The 21,407-nt window shown below is 42.6% G+C and overlaps 1 protein-coding gene across 4 annotated transcripts in view; it reads right to left on the minus strand.

Moving 5' to 3' along the window:
* The window catches only part of RICTOR (RPTOR independent companion of MTOR complex 2), a 179,009-nt gene that overhangs the window by 23,957 nt on the left and 133,645 nt on the right, over positions 1-21,407 (minus strand). For all 4 annotated transcript variants that reach the window (XM_038403986.2, XM_038403987.2, XM_043514340.1 and 1 more), the window contains 9 exons: positions 20,892-21,018; positions 18,067-18,231; positions 17,600-17,676; positions 17,405-17,483; positions 16,230-16,339; positions 16,034-16,121; positions 4,653-4,745; positions 2,910-3,016; positions 1,068-1,297 (listed from right to left, as the gene is read on the minus strand). In XM_038403986.2, the coding sequence (XP_038259914.1) occupies positions 1,068-1,297; positions 2,910-3,016; positions 4,653-4,745; positions 16,034-16,121; positions 16,230-16,339; positions 17,405-17,483; positions 17,600-17,676; positions 18,067-18,231; positions 20,892-21,018 (1,076 nt within the window). The remainder of the gene's footprint in view (positions 1-1,067; positions 1,298-2,909; positions 3,017-4,652; positions 4,746-16,033; positions 16,122-16,229; positions 16,340-17,404; positions 17,484-17,599; positions 17,677-18,066; positions 18,232-20,891; positions 21,019-21,407) is intronic.

The raw sequence follows: 21,407 nt of genomic DNA on the forward strand, positions 1-21,407 counted from the left end.
CTTTGTTAATAGAAGCTACATCAAACTTAAAATATGAATCACACAGCTTGATTTCACCTTTACAATTCATTTGAATTTTGTTCATTTCATCATATGACATTTTTAAAATGTGGATGCCTAAATCGTTTGTACAAATATGAGTTTTGAGCATAAGCCACCTGCACCAGAAATTTCAGCCTTCATAAAAGGGGAACTCAAACAAAAACCAAAAAACCAACCAGCTATTTCAAGGGTTTTGAAAGGTGTTTTCTCTGCATGTATGCATCTAGCTAACACATTGAGAATTACATTTTTGTGATCTCCCTACCTACACTGTTTGTTTATTCCTGATGACCATAATTATTGAATCTTATGATATACAGAACAATTGCTTAAAAAGAGCTGCCTATCACAAATTTTCTAGGATATCCTTTCTCCTGTCAATATGTACAATTTCTTTAAAAAAAAAAAAAAAAAAAAGTAAGGCAAGTAACCCGACAACTGAAGGCGAGTAAACATCTAAAGGATTTAGGCACACAAGTCTCACTGAAATGCAATGGGACTTGTGTTACTAAATTCCTCACAGGCTATTGAAAATAATCATTTCCTTTGGTGTTTACAATGACAATAGCTATAAGTATTACTATGCTTTTGTTTCAATTTCTGCAACATGCAGTACTTGCATATACTAGTTTCTGTACCCATCAGAAAAGGAAAACATCTCTTCAAATCCTGGTTTGTCAGGTTACTTATCTTTTACGAAATCCTTTATATGTTAAAGATTTCATTGTTTCAAACACATAGCTACATTATTGTATTTAATACTTAACCTCAGACTAACCTTCAATCAGCAATGCTGCATTCTTTAGAGCTATTTAAATATATTATGTTTAGCAGCAGATTTAAATTCCCAATATTGGTCACAAAACGAATGTATTATTATTATTATTATTATTATTAAACCTAGAAAGTTTACACCAAGGTTATAGGTATAACAATACTGTACATACAAAAACACTTTTAGATGTTGTTTTGAAAACTTACTAGGAAATATTTACCACTGTATCATTAATTCTAGTTATGCTTACTTGATGGTGCAGATTCACTTTCACTGTTATGCCTAGAACTGGTGGACCCCGAGTTTAAGCTAAGAGTGCTGGGTATAGAAGAGAGTTCATTGCAGAGTTGCTCCATGTCATCGGGGACTACTGGCCACGGCTGTCTACGACTGTGCCTCACTGCATCCCAACTGTGCTGCTTCAGAATGTCACAACCTTGTTTAGTTTTGGCTATTAAACCAAGCACGTAGACACAGGTTCTGTATTTAATAAAAACAGTAACAATATAGTGTGATTTAATCAATAGATCTGAGTTACTCAAACATACATTTGATTTTTAAGAGGAAACAAAGCTGCAAGATAATCCAATATAGATAGACCTTGCAAACCAGTTGAGTAGCTTTCTATGTTCTATCTAATGGAAAAACAAATCAGAGCAGGTGTTGTACAGGTAACAACTACACATTAAATTTATAAAATGGAGGAAAAAAACCTTGTGTAGCACAATGTTAATGTTCCACAGTTTTAAAAAGTTAATCAGGAAAGGCTAAAGTTAAGGTTCCTACAGCAATGTTAACCAGTTCATACTTCCTGTTTGTTTTACGGTACAGAACTAAACAAAAGGTAAGAAACTGTCTATGTAACAAGAAATACAGTAATAGAAAATTACTGAACTGGTAGCCTAACATTTTCCATTATAAGACCCCTTTTTCAGTTATTTATAACTATGACAAACTAACTGTTAGGGCTGAAATTTTCTGTGTTGAGTATCTGCTCAGACTGCTGCTTGTGGTGGGTTGTTTTCTGTTTTTGTTTTTTTGGTGGGTGTGTGGTTTCTTTTCCTGAAGTTTCAGATAATATTCCAAAAACAAGTTTAGGGGAAAATGTCATTTGCCAATGTTAAAAAATTACCATTTTAAACAGAAGCTATAGCATGTCCATGCTTTGGCACAGGAACATGAAATTAGGCAAAGAGATGCACTGATGCCAGGGATATGCCTTTTGCTGTCCCTGTAAAAATTCAGCCAACTTTGGCCAAGTTATAAGCCTTCTAAAATTCTCAGTTCACACAAGCTCAATAGAAATTTATTATGGCTGCAGGGGACTGAGCATAACTGCACCTGTTCTTCCTGCCAAATGGGGGCTAATCTGGTGCCACACACAGGAATTGAGAGAAGGGAGACATCTCTCCTGTCCTCTCAATGTTCCTCATGCTGGCAGCTAGGTAATATGGAGAAACAGAAGCAGTGGCCTGATTCAAATGCAGAAGGGTGAAGAATGGAATGGGGTGGAAGGGAAAAGAGAGAAAATAAGAGTAGAGGAGGAGACAAGGTTGCAGAAACCAGAGTGGGTGGGTGGAGTAGAGGGGGACAAGGGAACAAAATGGTCTAAAACCACTAGCATGCACTCTGCTGACACAAAATTCCTATGGGATCCACTTAACCCAACATATTAACTGTGTTTTTCTCATTTCCTATTACATTCAAACAATCATGGGGTAATGTGATAATAGGCTTTTGAAGACCAAATACATTTTATCTGTTTCCTCCTAAAATCTTGTGCAAATATTACCGAATAAAAATCAAAAAGAATAGTGATAGAGATTTAAAGAACTTCTAATAATTTTACTTGTTTCTTTAAAAAAAAATAAATTAATGCCTTCCATGATGGCCTTTTCCTAACCTAGTTTCCATGACACTTCCTGCAAATAAACTTTTGACCTATTTAGAGGACCTGGAAAATTTCTCAAACTTTGTCAATAATGTTTAATAAAGGACATCCAGTGTAAGCAAAAGTAGAAATCTTTATACATCTTAGGCTTGTCAGCAAATGCTATTTTCAGATTTTAATTTTAAAATTAGATATACATACCCCCTAATGGACAGAACTTCACAGTGCTGGGCAAGTGCCATTATGTCAGGAATCACATTCTCTTCTTGAAGCAAGTTAAGGCCCCAATTTGATGATCCGATATTTCCCTGGAATGAAGTTATTATTTGCCATCAAATATAATTAACTGCTGATGTCATTTGTAGTGGTGCCCACAAAACTCTTGGCATGCTAATAAGGTGAAATGCCACCTGGCCACAATTTTAGTACAACTTCAAAACCTTTAACTTTTAAGATCAGATAGCCAAACCTTCTGGTATTTTTCACCTATGAGCAATGGAAGGACTCAGGGCACCATATGTCACCTTGGGCTCTGGGATAACAGAACAAGGATAATCCTACATTTCCCCTTGTCATACAGGCACTTTACTTGTCCCCATCAATAGTCAACTTGGATTGGGGCACAGAGAACAAACATTGGGGAGGGAGGGAAGACAGACCCATGATATATGATCAAACTAATGTCCAGTTTTGTTCCTACTCCACCCCAAAAGGATTTCAGACTTCCCTTCTATCTCCCCCCAGTGGGCCAACTGAACCAGGTAGGTTCAAACCCACCAGTTGATGTCTCCCCTCAAATATTTTGGGAAAATGATGGTGATACCAAGCAGGTCACAGCAAGTCATATCCCCTGAAGATTAGCCACACATATTACCATACATGCTACATTATGGCAGTCCATTCTTTTGCTTTGTAAAAAAGTGAAGAGTAATAATGATTTTTTAAAAATATCAGGAGTACTTGTGGCACCTTAGAGACTAACAAATTTATTTGAGCACAAGCTTTCGTGGACTACAGCTCACTTCATCGGATGCATAGAATGGAACATATAGTAAGAAGATATGAACATATACATATGTACTGAGAACGTGAAAAAGTGGAGTAAGAGGCTAATTAATTAAGATGAGCTAATATCAGCAGAAGAAAAAAATTTTTTGTAGAGATAATCAAGATGGCCCATTTAGACAGCTGACAAGAAGGTGTGAGGATACTTAACATGGGGAAATAGATTCAAGATGTGTAATGACCCAACCATGCCCAGTCTCTATTCAAACCCAAGTTAATGGTATCTAGTTTGCATATTAATTCAAGCTCAGTAGTTTCTTGTTGGAGTCTGTTTTTGAAGCTCTTCTGTTGCAAAATTGCCACCCTTAAATCTTTTACTGAGTGGCCAGAAAGGCTGAAGTGTTCTCCTACCGGTTTTTGAATGTTATGATTCCTGAATTCAGATTTGTGTCCATTTATTCTTTTCTGTAGAGTTTTTTTCTCCTTCTGATAATAGCTCATCTTAATTAATTAGCCTCTTCCTCCACTTTTTCATGTTCTCTGTATGTGTGTGTATCTATCTATCTATCTATATTCTTACTATATGTTCCATTCCATGCATCTGATGAAGTGGGCTGTAGCCCACAAAATAAATATGCTCAAATAAATGCTAAATAATAAAATGCTCAAATAAATTTGTTAGTCTCTAACGTGCCACAAGTACTTCTGTTCTTTTTGCGGATGCAGAGTAACACGGCTGCTACTCTGAAACCAATGATTTTTTAAAGAGCCACATGCAATGCATAGTATTTCATCGGCAAGACCAGCTAGGATACCAGAAGAGTAAGTCCTGTGAACTGCTTTTACTTTAAACTAATTCCTTAATTATTTCAGTATGTACAGCAGTACAGCAGAAATAAGAGGAAAGAAAAGCAATAGATAGATATTTCTATTACTAACCAAGGCCCAAAGGGCTGCTTTCAGATGTTTAATTCCTTCCCACTTATCCAACATCGGGGAACGAACAGTGTAACTTAAATCTGGGACAACACTCTAGAGGAGGAGAACAAAACAAACTCAGTTCAAAGTGACTAAATATTGAAAGTTTTAATACATCAGGTTTTCCTAAAGCTTTTTTAACAAATCTTTACATACACACACTTTAAACTGGACAGTTCCAGCATATAAAAACTTGGACTAATTAACACCAAAAATGCCGAAGGAAAATTATAAACTTACCACCACCTCATCTTCCAAAGAGGAAGAAATAATACTTACTTTTACACCACTGGAAAGCCTTCTTATTGCAGTTTTACAATTCAAAGGGTAAAGAGATTCCTAGTATATTCTTTTTCCATTCCCTCATATCCAAATGATTTACAAATCATAGATTAATAGCATGATTAACTTGATTTAGGGGTGGCATTATGTAATCTCCCCTGCAGAGCTCAATCCAGCATACTTCAAACCTAATCACAATCCCCCTGTTGTTTGGGATACCAAAAGGAGAATAGGAGACACTTGATATGGATTTTAATCAGGCTACAACTATATTATATAGATGTCTGGGACTACCCGGCAGATAAAGCGTACAGTTTAGGCAAACCCATGTTTATTCAAATCATTACCTGGGACTTCCACCAGCCACCCTTTATTTTCCATCCAGGTTCCCACAGCCAACCCATGGCTTGGAGCTTACCATCCACCCGACTTGTAGAGGGTTAAGGTTGGCTATAAGAATGGGGGGCAAGGGAATCTGGCTCCCTGCCATACCAATCATAGGAGTCTCCAAGCCCCTGCCCCCATCCTGTTCCTTTTCCAGCACGTCCTTTTTAGTCCTTTACCAGGTCATTTATCTGGTAAGTGGATGCCTTCCCCCTAGAGTACATGCACTGGACATCCGCCCCACACTTACAAAATAAGTTGCGACATAAGGCCTGTCATAAATATAAAGGGAAGGGTAAACACCTTTAAAATCCCTCCTGGCCAGAGGAAAAACCCTTTCACCTGTAAAAGGTTAAGAAGCTAGGATAACCTCACTAGCACCTGACCAAAATGACCAATGAGGAGACAAGATACTTTCAAAGCTGGAGGAGGGGGAAGAAACAAAGGGTATGGGTCTGTCTGTGTGTTGCTTTTGCCGGGGATAGAACAAGAATGGAGTATTAGAACTTAGTAAGTAATCTAGCTAGATATGCGTTAGATTCTGATTTCTTTAAATGGCTGAGAAAATAAGCTGTGCTGAATGGAATGGATATTCCTGTCTTTGTGTCTTTTTGTAACTTAAGGTTTTGCCTAGAGGGATTCTCCATGTTTTGAATTTAACTACCCTGTAAGGTATTTACCATCCTGATTTTATAGAGGTGATTCTTTTTACCTTTTTTTTTTATTAAAATTCTTCTTGTAAGAAACTGAATTTTTTTTCCATTGTTCTTAAGATCCAAGGGTTTGGGTCTGTGGTCATCTATGCAAATTGGTGAGGATTTTTATCAAGCCTTTCCCAGGAAGGGGGGTGCAAGGTTTTGGTGAGGATTTTGGGGGGAAATACGTTTCCAAACGACTCTTGCCCAATAATAAACCCGGTTAGATGTTTGGTGGTGGCAGCAAAAGTCCAAGGGCAAAAGGTAAAATAGTTTGTACTTTGGGGAAGTTTTAACCTAAGCTGGTAAAAGTAAGCTTAGGAGGTTTTCATGCAGGTCCCCTCATCGGTACCCTAGAGTTCAGAGTGGGGAAGGAACCTTGACAAGGCCTACCACGCTTTCTTCTTACCAGGAAAGGTCCCCCTAACACCTGTTGTGGGGAAGGCAAAAAATCCTCACTCCACCAAGGTCAATCTGGTGGTGCAGGAAAAATTACTTCCCAGCCTTCCTTAAAAAGGAGCAACCAGCACAATGCCCACAACAGGTCCTAGACCAACCTGATATTTGCCACCTCTTGGGGAGGGAGAGAGGGTGCTGCCTTGCCTGCTGTGTGGAAAAAGGGGCTTACAATGCCCAGATCTTGCACCTTTATAGCCTTCCGACCTCACATTCCCAGGGGGTGAGAGAGTGCCGCAAAGCTGACCACTGTTCACCTTTTGCAGCAGTTTCTGACCTCATTTCCCTCCCTCCCCGCAGCCACAAAGCACAGCTGCCTTCCCTCGGCAAGCTGAGACAATGCCCCCCCCCCGCCCCGCTTTTGATGCGGTGCTGTCACTATCTGAGTTTCAGGCCTCTTTTGTACAAAGACGGTCAACCATTTCATATTCTGTCCAACTGTGCGATGGTTTTAATTATATGAACAGATAGATGCTCACCAGCAGCTTGAGTGAAAGCATCAAATATAATTGTTAGTGAATTATCCAAGTTTAATTCAGGTCTCAAAAGGGGACAGATTCATTGAATTAACTAAATGCATTATTTGGCCCTCCACTTGAAGTTATTTTATTTAAATAATTCTATAAAACTCACTCTAAGCTAAGTTTACAAGTTAATTTTTAAAAATGAAAAGAGACTAATTTATTTCTCTCTCCATTTTCAAGGACCTAAAATACACATTGGTTTTAACAAAAATTCTCAATCCATATTCTCTATATGCATAAAGCAAAAGCATAGCTTTACTAATCATTGCTTATAGTGTTCATTCAGCTAAAATATACTCTCCATAAAGCATTTCTTATTGGTGATGTGTTTGCCTTTCCTATTTCAGTCCTGACCATTCAGAATGATCAGTTGTAAGAAGCAGATTGAAAGATATTTCTCTGATGTTTTCAACAACAGGGAAGAATTTCACATGATGCTAGAATGTAGATTCTAAATTCTAAAGATTATCCTTGCAAGATATAACTTCTTTGACATTTGGAAAGTCCCTAGTTTTATGCATCTTCATTTAATGACTGTTCAAATGACGATCAAAATAGAGGTTATCCAAGTCAGTTATTCTAGAAGGGTTACATTACACTTGAAAAGTTGTTTTTACTTTTAATTCGGCTGCCAAGTAATTAAAAAAAAATTAACAGCGATTATATGTACTGTTAAACAATAGAATATCATTTAAATATTTTTGGATGTTTTCTACATTTTCAAGTATATTGATTTCAATTACAACACAGAATACAAAGTGTACAGTGCTCACTCTACATTATTTTTGATTACGAATATTTGCACTGAAAAAATGATGAACAAAAGAAATAGTATTTTTCAATTCACCTAATACAAGTACTGTAGTGCAATCTCTATCACAAAAGTTGAACTTACAAATGTAAGATTATGTACCAAAAAATAACTGCATTCAAAAAAAGACTGTTACCTGTTCCGTAACTGGTGTTCTTGGAGATGTGTTACTTATGTCTATTCCACAGTGGGTGTGCGTGCATGTGCACCGGTGCCAGAAGTTTTTCCCTTAGCAGTACCCATGGCGGGGGGAGCACCGCTGCAACCCCTGGAGTGGTGCCTCTATATCGCGCTATAGGGGGAGCTGTGAGTTCCCCTCACCCTCGGTTCCTTCTTGCCGGACAACTCTGACAGACGGGAAGCAGGGCAGGATGTAGAATAGACATGATCAACACATCTCGAAGAACACCAGTTACGGAAAAGGTAACTGTCTTTTCTTCTTCAAGTGCTTGCTCATATGTATTCCACAGTAGGTGATTCCAAGCTATATCTGTTGGAGGTGGGTAGGAGTTCACGAGTTCCTGGGACACAGTACTGCTCTGCCGAACCCGGCATCATCCCTAGTTTGGGAGACGATCGCATAGTGTGCAGTGAACGTGTGAACTGAAGACTAGGTGGCAGCCCTTCAGATGTCCTGTATAAGGACATGGGCTACATAGGCAGACAACAAGGCCTGAGCCCTCGTTGAGTGCGCCCTGACGATCGGTGGTGCAGGAACCTCTGCCAGATCATAGCACGTGCGTATGCATGAGGTAATCCAGCGAGAAAGGCGCTGGGTGGAAATAGGCTACCCCTTCATATGCTCAGCCGAGACAACGAAGAATTGCAAGGATTTATGGAACAGTTTAGTCCGATCCAGGTAGAAGGCCAGTGCCCTGCACATGTTGAGCGTGTGGAGGCGGCGTTCCTCAATGGAGGAATGGGGCTTGGGAGAGAGCACGGGAAGGAAGATGTCCTGTTCCATAGGAAGGCGGAGACCACCTTTGGGAGGAATGCAGGGGGTGGGTGAAGTTGGACCTTATCCTTGTGGAAGATCGTATATGGAGGTTCCGAGGTCAAGGCCCTGATCTCTGAGACACGTCGGGCCAACGTGATTGCTACAAGGAAAGCTACCTTCCAGGAGAGGCGAGACCGGGAACATGTGGCCAAGGGTTCAAAGGGAGGCCCCGTGAGGCGGGACAACACCAGGTTTCGGTCCCATTGCAGTACAGGGGATCTACCATATGGGAATGAATGGTCAAGGCCTCTCAGGAAGCAGGAGGTCATAGTATGGGAGAAGACCGAGTGCCCTTGCACTGACGGGTGGAAGGCCAATATGGCCGCCAAGTGTACTCTGACACAGGCAGGTGCCACTCAAGCACACGCTGGAGTGGTGCGGACTATGGGGAAACTCCCCGCTTCCCCACCCACCTGGAAAATCTGGATCACTTTGCCAGGTACATCCGGCATGTGGACAGCTTCCTACTTTCCAGGAGGACCCGCCTGACTTCCTCAGAACACCTCCTCATCTGGCCACTGAGAAGCCACGCTGTCAGATGGAGAGCAGCCAGATTGGGATGAAGGAGGTGGCCCCCGTTCTGGGAGAGGAGGTCTGGGTGAAGCGGCAACCTCCTCGGAGGGGCCGCCAACAGGTCCAGTAGGGTCCTGTACCAATGTTGACGGGGCCAGGCTGGGGCGATAAGGATGATACGTGCCTTGTCTGTTTTCACTTTTTCTAGAACTTTGCCTATAAGGAGAAAACAGTGGAAAAGCATAGAAAAGCTGGTCCAACCACTGCAGGAGGAAGGCATCTGAGATTGCGTCCCTTCCCAACCCCCACCTTGGAACAAAACCGGGGGAAACGCCGGTTCTGGCAGGGCGCAAACAGATCCACGTGGGGAATTCCCCAATCTTGGAAGAGCCAGTGAGTGACCTCCATGGGGAGTGACCACTCGTAATGGGGGGAAAAAACCCTGCTGAGGCAATCGGCTTGTGTATTGCGGGTGTCTGGTAGGTGGAAAGTCCTCAGGGAGATGTCATGGGCTATACAGAACTCCCATAGGCTCAGAGCTTCAGGGAAGAGGGCCGAGGACCATGTCCTACCTTGCCTGTTGATGTAGAACATTCGGCGGTGTTGTCCATAAGGACTCTGACCACCTTGCCATGAAACTGCGTGATGAAAGCCACACATGCCAACCAGGCTATTTACCTGGAGTCAAAAGAGAACATTAAGATCAGCTGTGTGATCAGCTCTGTAGGAGCCAACGAGATGATTTTTGGTGCACAGTCAACCTGTTAAAATTGGATTATGATATACTCTAGTCCTCTGTTGATTTTCTCCTGGCTACCTTCAGTGACCATTCCTTCCACAAATAACTGCAGAATGAAAAGTTTATTGACTGAGCTCCCTGACATTTATATGGAAGGACACGTCCAAGGTTGACCACATCCCTTGGGTTTGCATGTTCCCTTTATGGGCTCCCCAGCCCAAGTCCGACGCATCAGACACCAGGTCTATTGACGGGGCCGTCTCCCAGAAAGGAACCCCTTGGAGCATGTTGCCTGGGGATAACCACCATTCTAGGGAGGCAATTAACAGGGTCAGTACCATGAGGACCTTGTCCAGGCCGTCCCATGCCTGGGAGAAGTGGGAGGCTAGCCATAGCTGGAGGGGCCTCATTCGGAGCCTGGCGTGGTGGACCACATACGTGCACGCCACCATGTGTCCCAGAATCTGAAGGCACGCCCTTGCTGTTGTCACCGGAAAAGCCGTGATTGAGGCGATGAGACCTTTGAGGGTTTCGAACCTGCCCACTGGGAGAGAGGCTGTGGCCCTTAAGGAGTCCAGTTGTGTCCCTATGAATTCTATGCGCTGCACCGGGACCATTGATTTGGTCTCGTTTACCAACAGGCCGAGATTGGCGCATGTAGACAGAAGCAGATCCACACGGGCCCTCATTTGAGACCCTAAGTTTCCCTTGAGAAGCCAATCATCCAGATATGGGAACATCTGGACCCCTTCTCGTCTGAGTTAGGCTGCCACCACCGCCATACACTTTGTGAATACCCTGGGCACCGTGCATAGGACAAACGGGAGAACCGTGAACTGGTAGTGACTGGGTCCCACCAGGAAAAGGAGGAAGTGCCTGTGCCCTTCGAAAATATGGATGTGGAAATATGCGTCCTGAAGGTCCAGGGCAGAGTAACAGTCCCCTGGTCCAGGGAGGGGATAACCGAAGTCAGGGATACCATGCAGAACTAAGAGTGGACCATAAACCAATTGAGATTCTGCAGATCTAGGATTGGCCTGAGACCCCCTTTCACCTTGGGGATCAGGAAATAATCGGGAATAGAAGCCCCTGCCCTGGAATTCTACTGGCACTCTCTCCACCGCCCCCAGGCGTAGTAGTCGTCCCACCTCCTGACCTAGAAGGTGAACGTGCTCTGGGTCCCCTGAGCCCACCAGGGACAGACATGGTTGGGCAGGGGTGAACTCAACTGCAACATGTAGCCCTTGGAAATGGTGTTGAGGACCCAGTGGTCCGAAATTATTTGTGATCATTCGCCACGGAAGGCAGACAATCGGCTGCTGAACACAAACTTTATTAGTAGGGGGGTTTCCATGGCAACTACCCTGGTGCCCCCCTGCAAATAATCAAAACCACCTCTGTCCCTGCCTCTTGACCTAAGAGGGCCCAGGCTGTGGAGCAGAGCAGGACTGTCATTGAGGCCGGCGATTTCGGTCTCTCGACTTCTTGTAAGGGGGCTCATATCTGCTCTCTGCAGGGTGAGCAGACGTCTGCAGTTTGACCTTATCCTTAGCTGGAGGGACGTATAGGCCCAAGGTCTGCAGGTTGATGCGAGTGTCTTTCATCCTATGCAGCCTGACGTCCGTCTGTTCGGCGAACAGGGCTTTCCCGTTGAATGGCAGGTCCTGCATGAGGGGCTGGACCTCCCCCGAAAGCCCGGATAGGAGGAGCCATGACTCCCTGCGCATGGAGATTGCAGAGGCCATCGAGCAAGCCGCCGTATCCACCGCGTCTGACACTGCCTGCAGGGCACCTCTGGCTGCTGTCGCCCCCTCATCCACCAATGCCTTAAAGTCCTTCCTATCCCGCTCTGGGAGAAGTGGCTTGAACTTTGGCAGGGACTCCCATATATTAAAATCATATCGGCTCAGTAAGGTTTGATGGTTGGCCACCCAGAGCTGGAAACTCGAAGAGAAGTAAAGTTTTCAACCAAAAGAGTCTAGTCTCCTGGCCTCTTTATTCTTGGGGGTGGGCGAGGGCTGGCCCTGCTGCTCCCAGTGGTTCACAGATTCCACCACCAGAGTGTTAGGTGCCAGGTGAGAGAAGAGGTATGGTTCTTGGCCAGCACAAAATACTTCCTCTCAGCTTTCTTGGAAATCGGGGCCAGAGAGGCAGGAGTTAGCCAAAAGGCATTAGAGATGTTGGCTACTCCTTGGTGAAGGGGTAAAGCCACATGGCCCGGCACCGAGGGGGACAGTACATTAAAGAAGGAATCCGACGGGCCCTCTATCTCCTCCGCCTGCAGCTGGAGGCTCAATGCCACCTGCTTTAGCAGGTCTTGATGAGCCCTGAAGTCTTCCTGTGGAGCAGAGGGCGGCGGTGCCATGATGGTGTCGTCTGGTGCAGCAGAGGAGGCCAGCAGAGGGCTGTGGGCCTCAGCCAGTGCCGGGGAATCAACCCCCAGGTCGGAGTCCGGGCACAGAGCCGACGACTTATGACCTGTCAACTTGTCCCTCTGCCTAGATAGGTCACATAAACTCCACCCTATATCGGAAACCTACTGACTGCTATTCCTACCTCCATGCCTCTAGCTTTCATCCAGATCATACCACTCGATCCATTGTCTACAGCCAAGCTCTGTGATATAACCGCATTTGCTCCAACCCCTCAGACAGAAAAACACCTACAAGATCTCTATCATGCATTCCTACAACTACAATACCCACCTGCTGAAGTGAAGAAACAGATTGACAGAGCCAGAAGAGTACCCAGAAGTCACCTACTACAGGACAGGCCCAACAAAGAAAATAACAGAATGCCACTAGTCATCACCTTCAGCCCCCAACTAAAACCTCTCCAATGCATCATTAAGGAGATACAACCCATCCTGAAGGACGACCCATCACTCTCACAGATCTTGGGAGACAGGATAGTCTTACAGACAGCCCGCCAACCTGAAGCCAATACCAACAATCACACCACACAACAGAACCACTAACCCAGGAACCTATCCTTGCAACAAAGCCCGTTGCCAACTCTGTCCATATATCTATTCAGGGGATACCATCATAGGGCCTAATCACATCAGCCACACTATCAGAGGCTCGTTCACCTGTGCATCTACCCATGTGATATATGCCATCATGTGCCAGCAATGCCCCTCTGCCATGTACATTGGCCAAACTGGACAGTCTCTACGTAAAAGAATGAATGGACACAAATCAGACATCAAGAATTATAACATTCAAAAACCAGTTGGAGAACACTTCAATCTCTCTGGTCACTCGATCACAGACCTAAGAGTGGCTATCCTTCAACAAAAAAGCTTCAAAAACAGACTCCAACGAGAGACTGCTGAATTGGAATTAATTTGCAAACTGGATACAATTAACTTAGGCTTGAATAGAGACTGGGAACGGATGAGTCATTACACAAAGTAAAACTATTTCCCCATGGTATTTCTCCCCCTCACCCCACCCCCCACGGTTCCTCAGATATTCTTGTTAACTGCTGGAATTAGCCTACCTTGCTTGTCACCATGAAAGGTTTTCCTCCTCCCCCCCCCCCGCTGCTGGTGATGGCTTATCTTAAGTGATCACTCTCCTTACAGTGTGTATGATAAACCCATTGTTTCATGTTCTCTGTGTGTGTATATAAATCTCCCCTCTGTTTTTTCCACCAAATGCATCCGATGAAGTGAGCTGTAGCTCACGAAAGCTTATGCTCTAATAAATTTGTTAGTCTCTAAGGTGCCACAAGTACTCCTTTTCTTTTTGCAAATACAGACTAACATGGCTGCTACTCTGAAACCTGCCTAGATAGTGAGGCTGACGATGCCTCAGACGCCCCGGCCACCGAGCGGGTTCCAGCCTGGGTGGGCATCGGTGGCCACGGTGCCCATTGACACCATTGTCCTTGCCCTGGGGCCCCTTGCCTCTATCCATGCTGCAGGCCCGGTGGCGCTAATGGTCAGGCGGTTTGGCCCAGCGAGGGGTGGCTGGGTGCCAAGGCCGAGGTCACCACCGACTGAACGGTACCATAGGAGCAGTGGGAGCAGCAGTGCCTATGATGCCGTCTTCCATGGGACTGAGACCTCAACGTCGAGGACAGGTACCTGCTGGAAGTACTGTCCCAAGACTCGCTTCAGCGCCTGGACTTGCAGGGCCGATGATGTGCAGCAGGAGCCCTGTGTGCGATGCCTGACAGAACAGGAGCATTGGTCGCGCAGAGACCTGCTACGATAGCTGCGTCGTGAAGAAGAGCGCCTTTGACGCCTATCTCGGTGCCTGCGTCCGCTGCTGCGTGGCATGGAGGGACCCAGGGACTCCTGCCCGGATGGAACCCTGGTTGGCGTCGAGGGTGGTGGACACGAGCTGCGAGTGGACCAATTGCTGTGTACTGAACGAGGCAGAGAGCGGTCTTCAGGGTGAGAGCTGTGCCATTCTGGGGAGGCCTGTCGAGTGCTGAGAGGCGGTTTGCCTAGGGACCGAGGGCCCGCCACTGGCGGTGCCCCATGCACCGGCAAGCTCAGAATGTCTCATGGGGCCTATAGAACCTCTGGCGTTGATGGCTTCCTGACCGCGGGAGAAGTGCGTGTCAACGCTGCCAGGCTACTCTGCTCAGCACGAGTCAGAGGTTTCGAGCTCGGGCGGAACCAAGGGCTGCCCAACGTGGGACCAGCCTCTCACCCTTCCTTTTCCTTTGTTTCTTGGAAGGGGAACGGTGCCAACTGGTGGAGGGGGCTTCGCTGCGCACCAACGATGTGGCGCCCGGTGCAGAGTCCGCACGGTGTACTGGAGTTGGAGCGAGCGCCAATTCCATGAGGAGAGCGTGAAGCCCGATGGGTCTCTCCTCCTTAGTTCGCGGCTTGAAAGACCTGCAGATTTTACAGCATTCACTCACGTGAGTTTCGCCAAACAGCGGAGACACTCAGCGTGCGGATCACTCCTTGGCACGGAACGGGGATACGAGTCGCACGACTTGAAGCCTGGGGCACAGGGCATGCCGTGGGCCCACTCTAACAACTGAGAAACTACTTTCTACGAGCTACTAACACTAGCTAAAGGTACCACTAAGATCAACTGGAAAGGCTGCGGCAACGCTGCAGCAAGGAGTTCTGACGCACCTTCACTGGCGGCAAGAAGGAACTGAGGGTGGGGGGAGCTCACGGCTCCCTTTATAGCGCGACATAGAGGCGCCACTCCAGGGGTTGCAGTGGTGCTCCCCCACATGGGTACTGCTAAGGGAAAAACTTCCGGCACTGGTGCACATGGCACGCATGCACACCTACTGTAGAATATACATGAGCAAGCACTCCAAGAAGAATAAAACAATGTAAAACTTTAGAGCCTATAAGACCACTCAGTCTGTTTCTTTCTGGAATGGTGGTTGAAGCATGAAGTGGCATACGAATGTTTAGCATACCTTGTGATGCCAGCTGCAAAACACTTACCGGTGATATTGTAAATAATAAGAAGTGGGCAGCATTATCTCCCATAAACGTAAACAAACTTGTTTGTCTTAGCAATTGACTGAGCAAGAAGCAGGACTGAGTGGACTTGTAGGCTCAAGTTTTTTTTTTTTTTTGAGTGCAATTATGGAGCAAAAAAAAAAAAATCTACAGTTGTAAGTTACACTTTCACAACAAAGAAATTGCCCCATAGTACTTGTCTGAGGTGAACTGAAAAATACGATTTATCATTTTTTCAGTGCAAATATTTGTAATAAAAAACAGAGTGAGCAGTGTACACTTTGTATCCTGTGTTGTAACTGAAATCAATACATTTTAAAATGTAGAAAAACATCCAAAAATATTTAATACATTTCAATTGGTATTCTATTGTTTAACAATGCGATTAAAACTGCGATTAATTGCGATTACTTTTTTTTGAGTTAATCGTGTGAGTTATCTGGAATTAATTGACAGCCCTACTTTTAATTTATCTATAGTCAATGTCCTCACCTGAACTTCCAACAAATGACAGCCTGTTTTGTGGTGCACCAGTTGGCCATAAAGGTGAATTGGCAGGTAGACATGTGGCCGCTGTAATCTGATAGAAAGAGAGATGATCTGTTTACATGGCAATAATTATGACATTTTAAAAAGCTATCACAATTCATGTCTTTCTTAAAACAAGTTTATATGTAAGAGGAGTTACCTTTGGTTGCTCCGACGAACATAGTTATCGCCATCAATAGGTTTACGGTAAGTGGTAAGTGCTTCATTAAGTTGTTCTTCAATTAATTCAACATATTTTAAATTGTACTCCTAAAAAGGAAAATTAAAATATAGAGCCTATCACCTTGTTGATAATATGACGGGCAACAAATGTTTCTAGTATTTACAATATACTACTGTATTACGGAGAAACTATTTCTGACTATAATTAAGGTTGAGTTTTTTAGCTAGTGCAGTAATTACAGTACTGAGAGTATAGAATGAATTTTCTGAAAATTTACAATGAATCTGCCCAACTATTTTAGGGGATAAAATTAATTAAAAAATGGATGCTAAGAACATTAGCACCTGATATAGCACTTTTTTTCCTCAAATAATCCTAAAAGAACAAGAAATAATTCAAGCTTTTAGTTTAAACACTGAAATCTTGTGTGTAGGCTATATCTGAATATTTTTGTAGGATTAATGAAGAGACTTATTTTAATAACTAATCTTCTCCATCAACAGAGGCTGAAAAATTATGGACCTACTATAGAGAATTCCAAGAACTGCCCTCTTTCAAAATGACTGCCATCTCCAATGGCTCTCCGTGTACTGAAGCAAGAAGCTGCCCTCGGGTACCTATCTCCCCATTGTCAGTGGGTCTGAGTGTTCCTGTTCACTTTCTAACAGAATAGCGTGTGAACATCTTCATTAGATCACCTAACCTTCACTTTCTTTGGGAACCATTAGAGCCAGTAGCCATCTGGAAAAAAGGCAATTCTTTGTGAAAGAAATTCTCTCTCCCAGAGAAGGTATTATGCACCATCTTCTGCTGACAACTCAGAAGACCCACCACTCTTCTAAAGCATCTAATCAGTCATGTAGTTGTGTACATTTGGGGAAAAGGGAATTGTTACCAAAGGTTGGAGGGTTTTTTTTTGTTAATTTTTTATCATCAAAAATCTCATCAACATGCTCTTGCTAAGACAAGGAAGTATTCACACTATGGAGTAAAGAGTCCCTAATAACAGGATGTTTTAGAAAGACTCACAAACCCTTAATCATTGAAGCAACAGAACGTCCTGACATTAATATTGTACAACTGTGAATTCCTTCCAAGCTTCTAAATGACTATATTCACATCATCCCTCCTTTAAAAATAATTAGAATTACCTTTTGCCATTTCTCCATTTGTTTTGTTACATAACCTCTCTCATTTAGATAGGAAAATCCCTTTGGAATGGACAGAAATCTGTAAAGTAACAACAGACACTGAATAGTCCATCTCTAACAAACCACTTTGTTATGTCCATTTAAGGTGTATGAACATAAGTTTTTCTGAAATGAAAAGATACATGTAACACTTACCTTAAAAGCAAAAGCAACCCTTTGTCTCCAAGATGGGAGAGAGCAGGTTTCATCTGGATAAGGGCGTGAAGATTGGCCTAAAAAAGAGAAGAAGAAAAACTTATTTTAAAATCCTGAATTTATGTAAGCCATTTAAATTAAAAAGACAACTATTTATTTAGAATAAGAAATATCTATTATAGAAGCTCTGAGCACCTTTAAGAATGAATATTACAATATCAGTGATAACCACCCAGAAGCATGTGAAATTGAAAGTATACGACAGAGTAATCAACATCACAAAAATGTCCTACAATATATGCTATTATAGTTCACTAATTTTCATTATATAGGCACTCTGTAGTAGGCAACTTAAAACACTCTGCAAAGTAGAATTATCAAAAAAGGTAATCTGATTTAATTTTTTAAAGAAAGAAAACAATTTTCCTACATATATTAAGTTATTGCTGTAGACTAATGATGCTCACCTTATCTTCACATGCCTCATCTAAGATATCAAGTGCTTCAGAAGATATGGTTTTATTTTTATCATGCAGCTGGGTCACCAGTAATTCAATCCCCCAGTTACTAAAGAATTCTACATTGGCCCTCAACAATACTCGTAAATGTTTTGTTGCATATAACCTGCAGCTCTGCAAAAGGAAAAAAAAATATTTGCAAGAGAGAATATACAGTAGTTAAATATTAAACGGATTTTTCATATTCAAAAGCAGTGCATTTCCATCATAATGTTACATAGCAAATAAGTGCAGTTTACACATTGTTTTGTATGTGTTACTAGAATTACAACTGTCTACATGTTTTTCTCTTACAAAAAGTGTGATGTAACTATTTTTTCATGACCACAATTTATCTGGTGGTCAGGACAAGTCTCACCTGTCTCATCTGAAAGCGAATACCATCTAACAGTCCACTGTCCTTGGCACTGTGTAGAAAATTGTCAGTACAGTTATAAGTGCTGCCTTGTGAATTGCCAGCACTATTTCATACAGGACAGTTTCTATGCTCTACCTGCAGCAATGATTTGAAAAATCTACTTTTCTCTGATGAGTGGGAAAGCTGGCCCTGGTACCTGAAGGGATTTATACTATCAATTTTTGAAGAATTTAAGATCTCTTACAATATGTAGCTTAAGTTGTGAAGATAACCTTCTAAATGTGAACAAATTCAGTGGTGTTTTCCCAAGCCAGACAACTCCAATACTTATGTTGCTACTTGCAGCTTTCCTAAGCAGCAGAGTGAAATGAACAACACATTGGTCCATTGCTGCTACAGTAGAACCTCAGAGTTATGAACTGACTGATCAACCACACGCTTCATTTGGAACCGGAAATACACAACCAGACAACAGCAGAGACCAAAAAAAGCAAATACAGTACAGTACTGTGTGAAACGTAAATTACTAAAAAAAATAAAGGGAAAATTTTTAAAAAAAGATTTGACAAGATAAGGAAAGTTTCTGTGCTTGTTTCATTTAAATTAAGATGGTTAAAAGCAGCATTTTTCTTCTACATATTAAAGTTTCCAAGCTGTATTGAGTCAATGTTCAATAGAAAACTTTTGAAAGAACAACCATAATGTTTTGTTGAGTTATGAACAACCTCCATTCCCAAGGTGTTCGTAACTGAGATTCTATTGTACTCAGAACCCTGTGGGTAGCAATGAAAACTGGCAACTATGAAGTCAATTTCACTATTGCTACTCGGGAAAGCTCTGAGGAAAAGTGGAGGCAGGTAGGCTAAAACATTTGTTATTTAGCTTAAGCTTATCCCTAGGAGAGTTGCGGACTAACTTTTACATGCATTAAATAGCTAGTTAACTGGCAATCAATTAATTTGAGATAAGAAGTCTAGTGAAGACAAGCCAAATGATGGTGTAGGATGAGGGTTCTGGGGAGAGCAAAAGCGGAACTAGAAAAATTCCTTGATTATCTGGCTTTGCTCAACACAAGTCTCCCCCTCCTCCCACACCGCAAACTTAGACCTCATGGAGTTCCTCCCTACCTCATGGGAGGAAGCATGAAATCCAAGAGTTTCTATCATCACGATTTCTTTAAAGAATATGAATTCCAGTCCAAGGTCTTACTGTCTACTTTCAAGCTGTCTTCTTGACACAACCTTTCTAATCCCTAATCTCAACCACCCACCTCCCTTACCCTCAACCTCTTATCTTCACATACAGAAATCCTCCAATATTTGCCAGCCTCAAAGAAATACAGGGCATTTATAGTAACTGTCTGACTTCCCCTCCCCTAACTCCCTCTTGGCACTGAATTTTGTCCTCTCCAGTCTACAGAAGAGCTGCTCTCACCAAGGTACATCACTGAGACACAAGGTGGGTGAAGTAATATCTTTTATTGGACCAACTTCTGTTGGGGAAAGAGACAAGCTTTCAAGTTGCACACAGCTTTTTTGAAGAACAGCTCAAAAGTTTTTATCTTTTACCAACAGAAGTGGATCCAATGAAAGATATTACCTCACCCACCTTGTCTCGCTAACATCCTGGGACCAACATGGCTACAATGACTTTCTTGGGCAAGTCTCAACTTTATTTATCCTTTTTGACATCACTCAAATTGAATCCCTCCATTGGTCCCTACTTGTCTACTATATCAAACCTAAACTTCTTGCTCTTTTCTTAAAGATCCAGTACGCTTCTTTCCTTAGCCTATATAATCCCACTCACCTCCTTCATTCCAGCAGCTCCAGCGTCAATGCCAATTTTTGTATCCTTCTCTCACTCTGCAATCATGCCTTCCCCTATGCATCTTTCTAAGATTTACTTCAATCAGCTAATGTGTTAAAACTTGTTTTCACTAGGATTTTAACATGTGTTAGCTAACATTAAAAATCCAACTTTCTCCTAGTGAAGAGAAGCCCTTCCGGTTATTCCTCAAGAAGATAACCTGGCATTGGTTTATATTTGGGTAAAGCATTTAAGAAGATTTTCCCTCCACCATCAGCTCCCTCAAACCTGAGGGCTAGAAACTATTAAATAAAAGCTTAAATTCTCGAGTCCAATTAGATGGCAAGGAATGGATTCTATGGCAAGTTATGCAGTTTACAGTATCACAGAATACATGCGGTCCACGTTATATTTTAAGAAGTTTTCTGTGGTATGCTAGGAGAGTGTGTGTTACATAAGAAAGAAAAATGAAAGCCTGTTTTAATGAATGAATGAATATATGACATTTTAAATTAACCAGTTTTAGCTTACTAAATTAAACAACAAACGAAATAAAATGTTTAATAATAAATATTGACAAGCAGTGTGCTTGATTAATTGCACTTACATCAGTAGATGCAGTTAAAATTTTGGAAAGGATAACTCTTGCTAACCCATCTCTGCTGTAATCCAAACTAGATACTGTCAGTTTTAGTAAGTGATCTTGGTTCTTCAAGGAGCAGAGATTAAGAAGACTGAAAAAAGTTGAAAGAAAGTATTAGTTGGGATCCACTTTAAACTTTAGTATTTTATGCATGTACAAATAATATATACACCACCTTGCTAATTTATTATTTTTACCATTCAACATAATATGTTGAGTCCAAATTAAGGTAAGGACAAATGTTAATCTGATACTGGCTGCTTAGGAAACATTAGCATGATATTTGACAATACACGCTGCCTGCCTTTTTCTCGTATTTCTAATGTGTAGATAGGTTTCAGAGTGGTCTGGATGAAAGCTGGAGGCATGTAGGTAAGTATAGCGGTCAGTAGGTTTCCGGTATAGGGTGGTGTTTATGTGACCGTCGCTTATTAGCACTGTAGTGTCTAGGAAGTGGACCTCTTGTGTGGACTGGTCCAG

Source organism: Dermochelys coriacea, chromosome 5 (assembly GCF_009764565.3).
Source record: "Dermochelys coriacea isolate rDerCor1 chromosome 5, rDerCor1.pri.v4, whole genome shotgun sequence".
NCBI classification, from domain to species: domain Eukaryota; kingdom Metazoa; phylum Chordata; order Testudines; family Dermochelyidae; genus Dermochelys; species Dermochelys coriacea.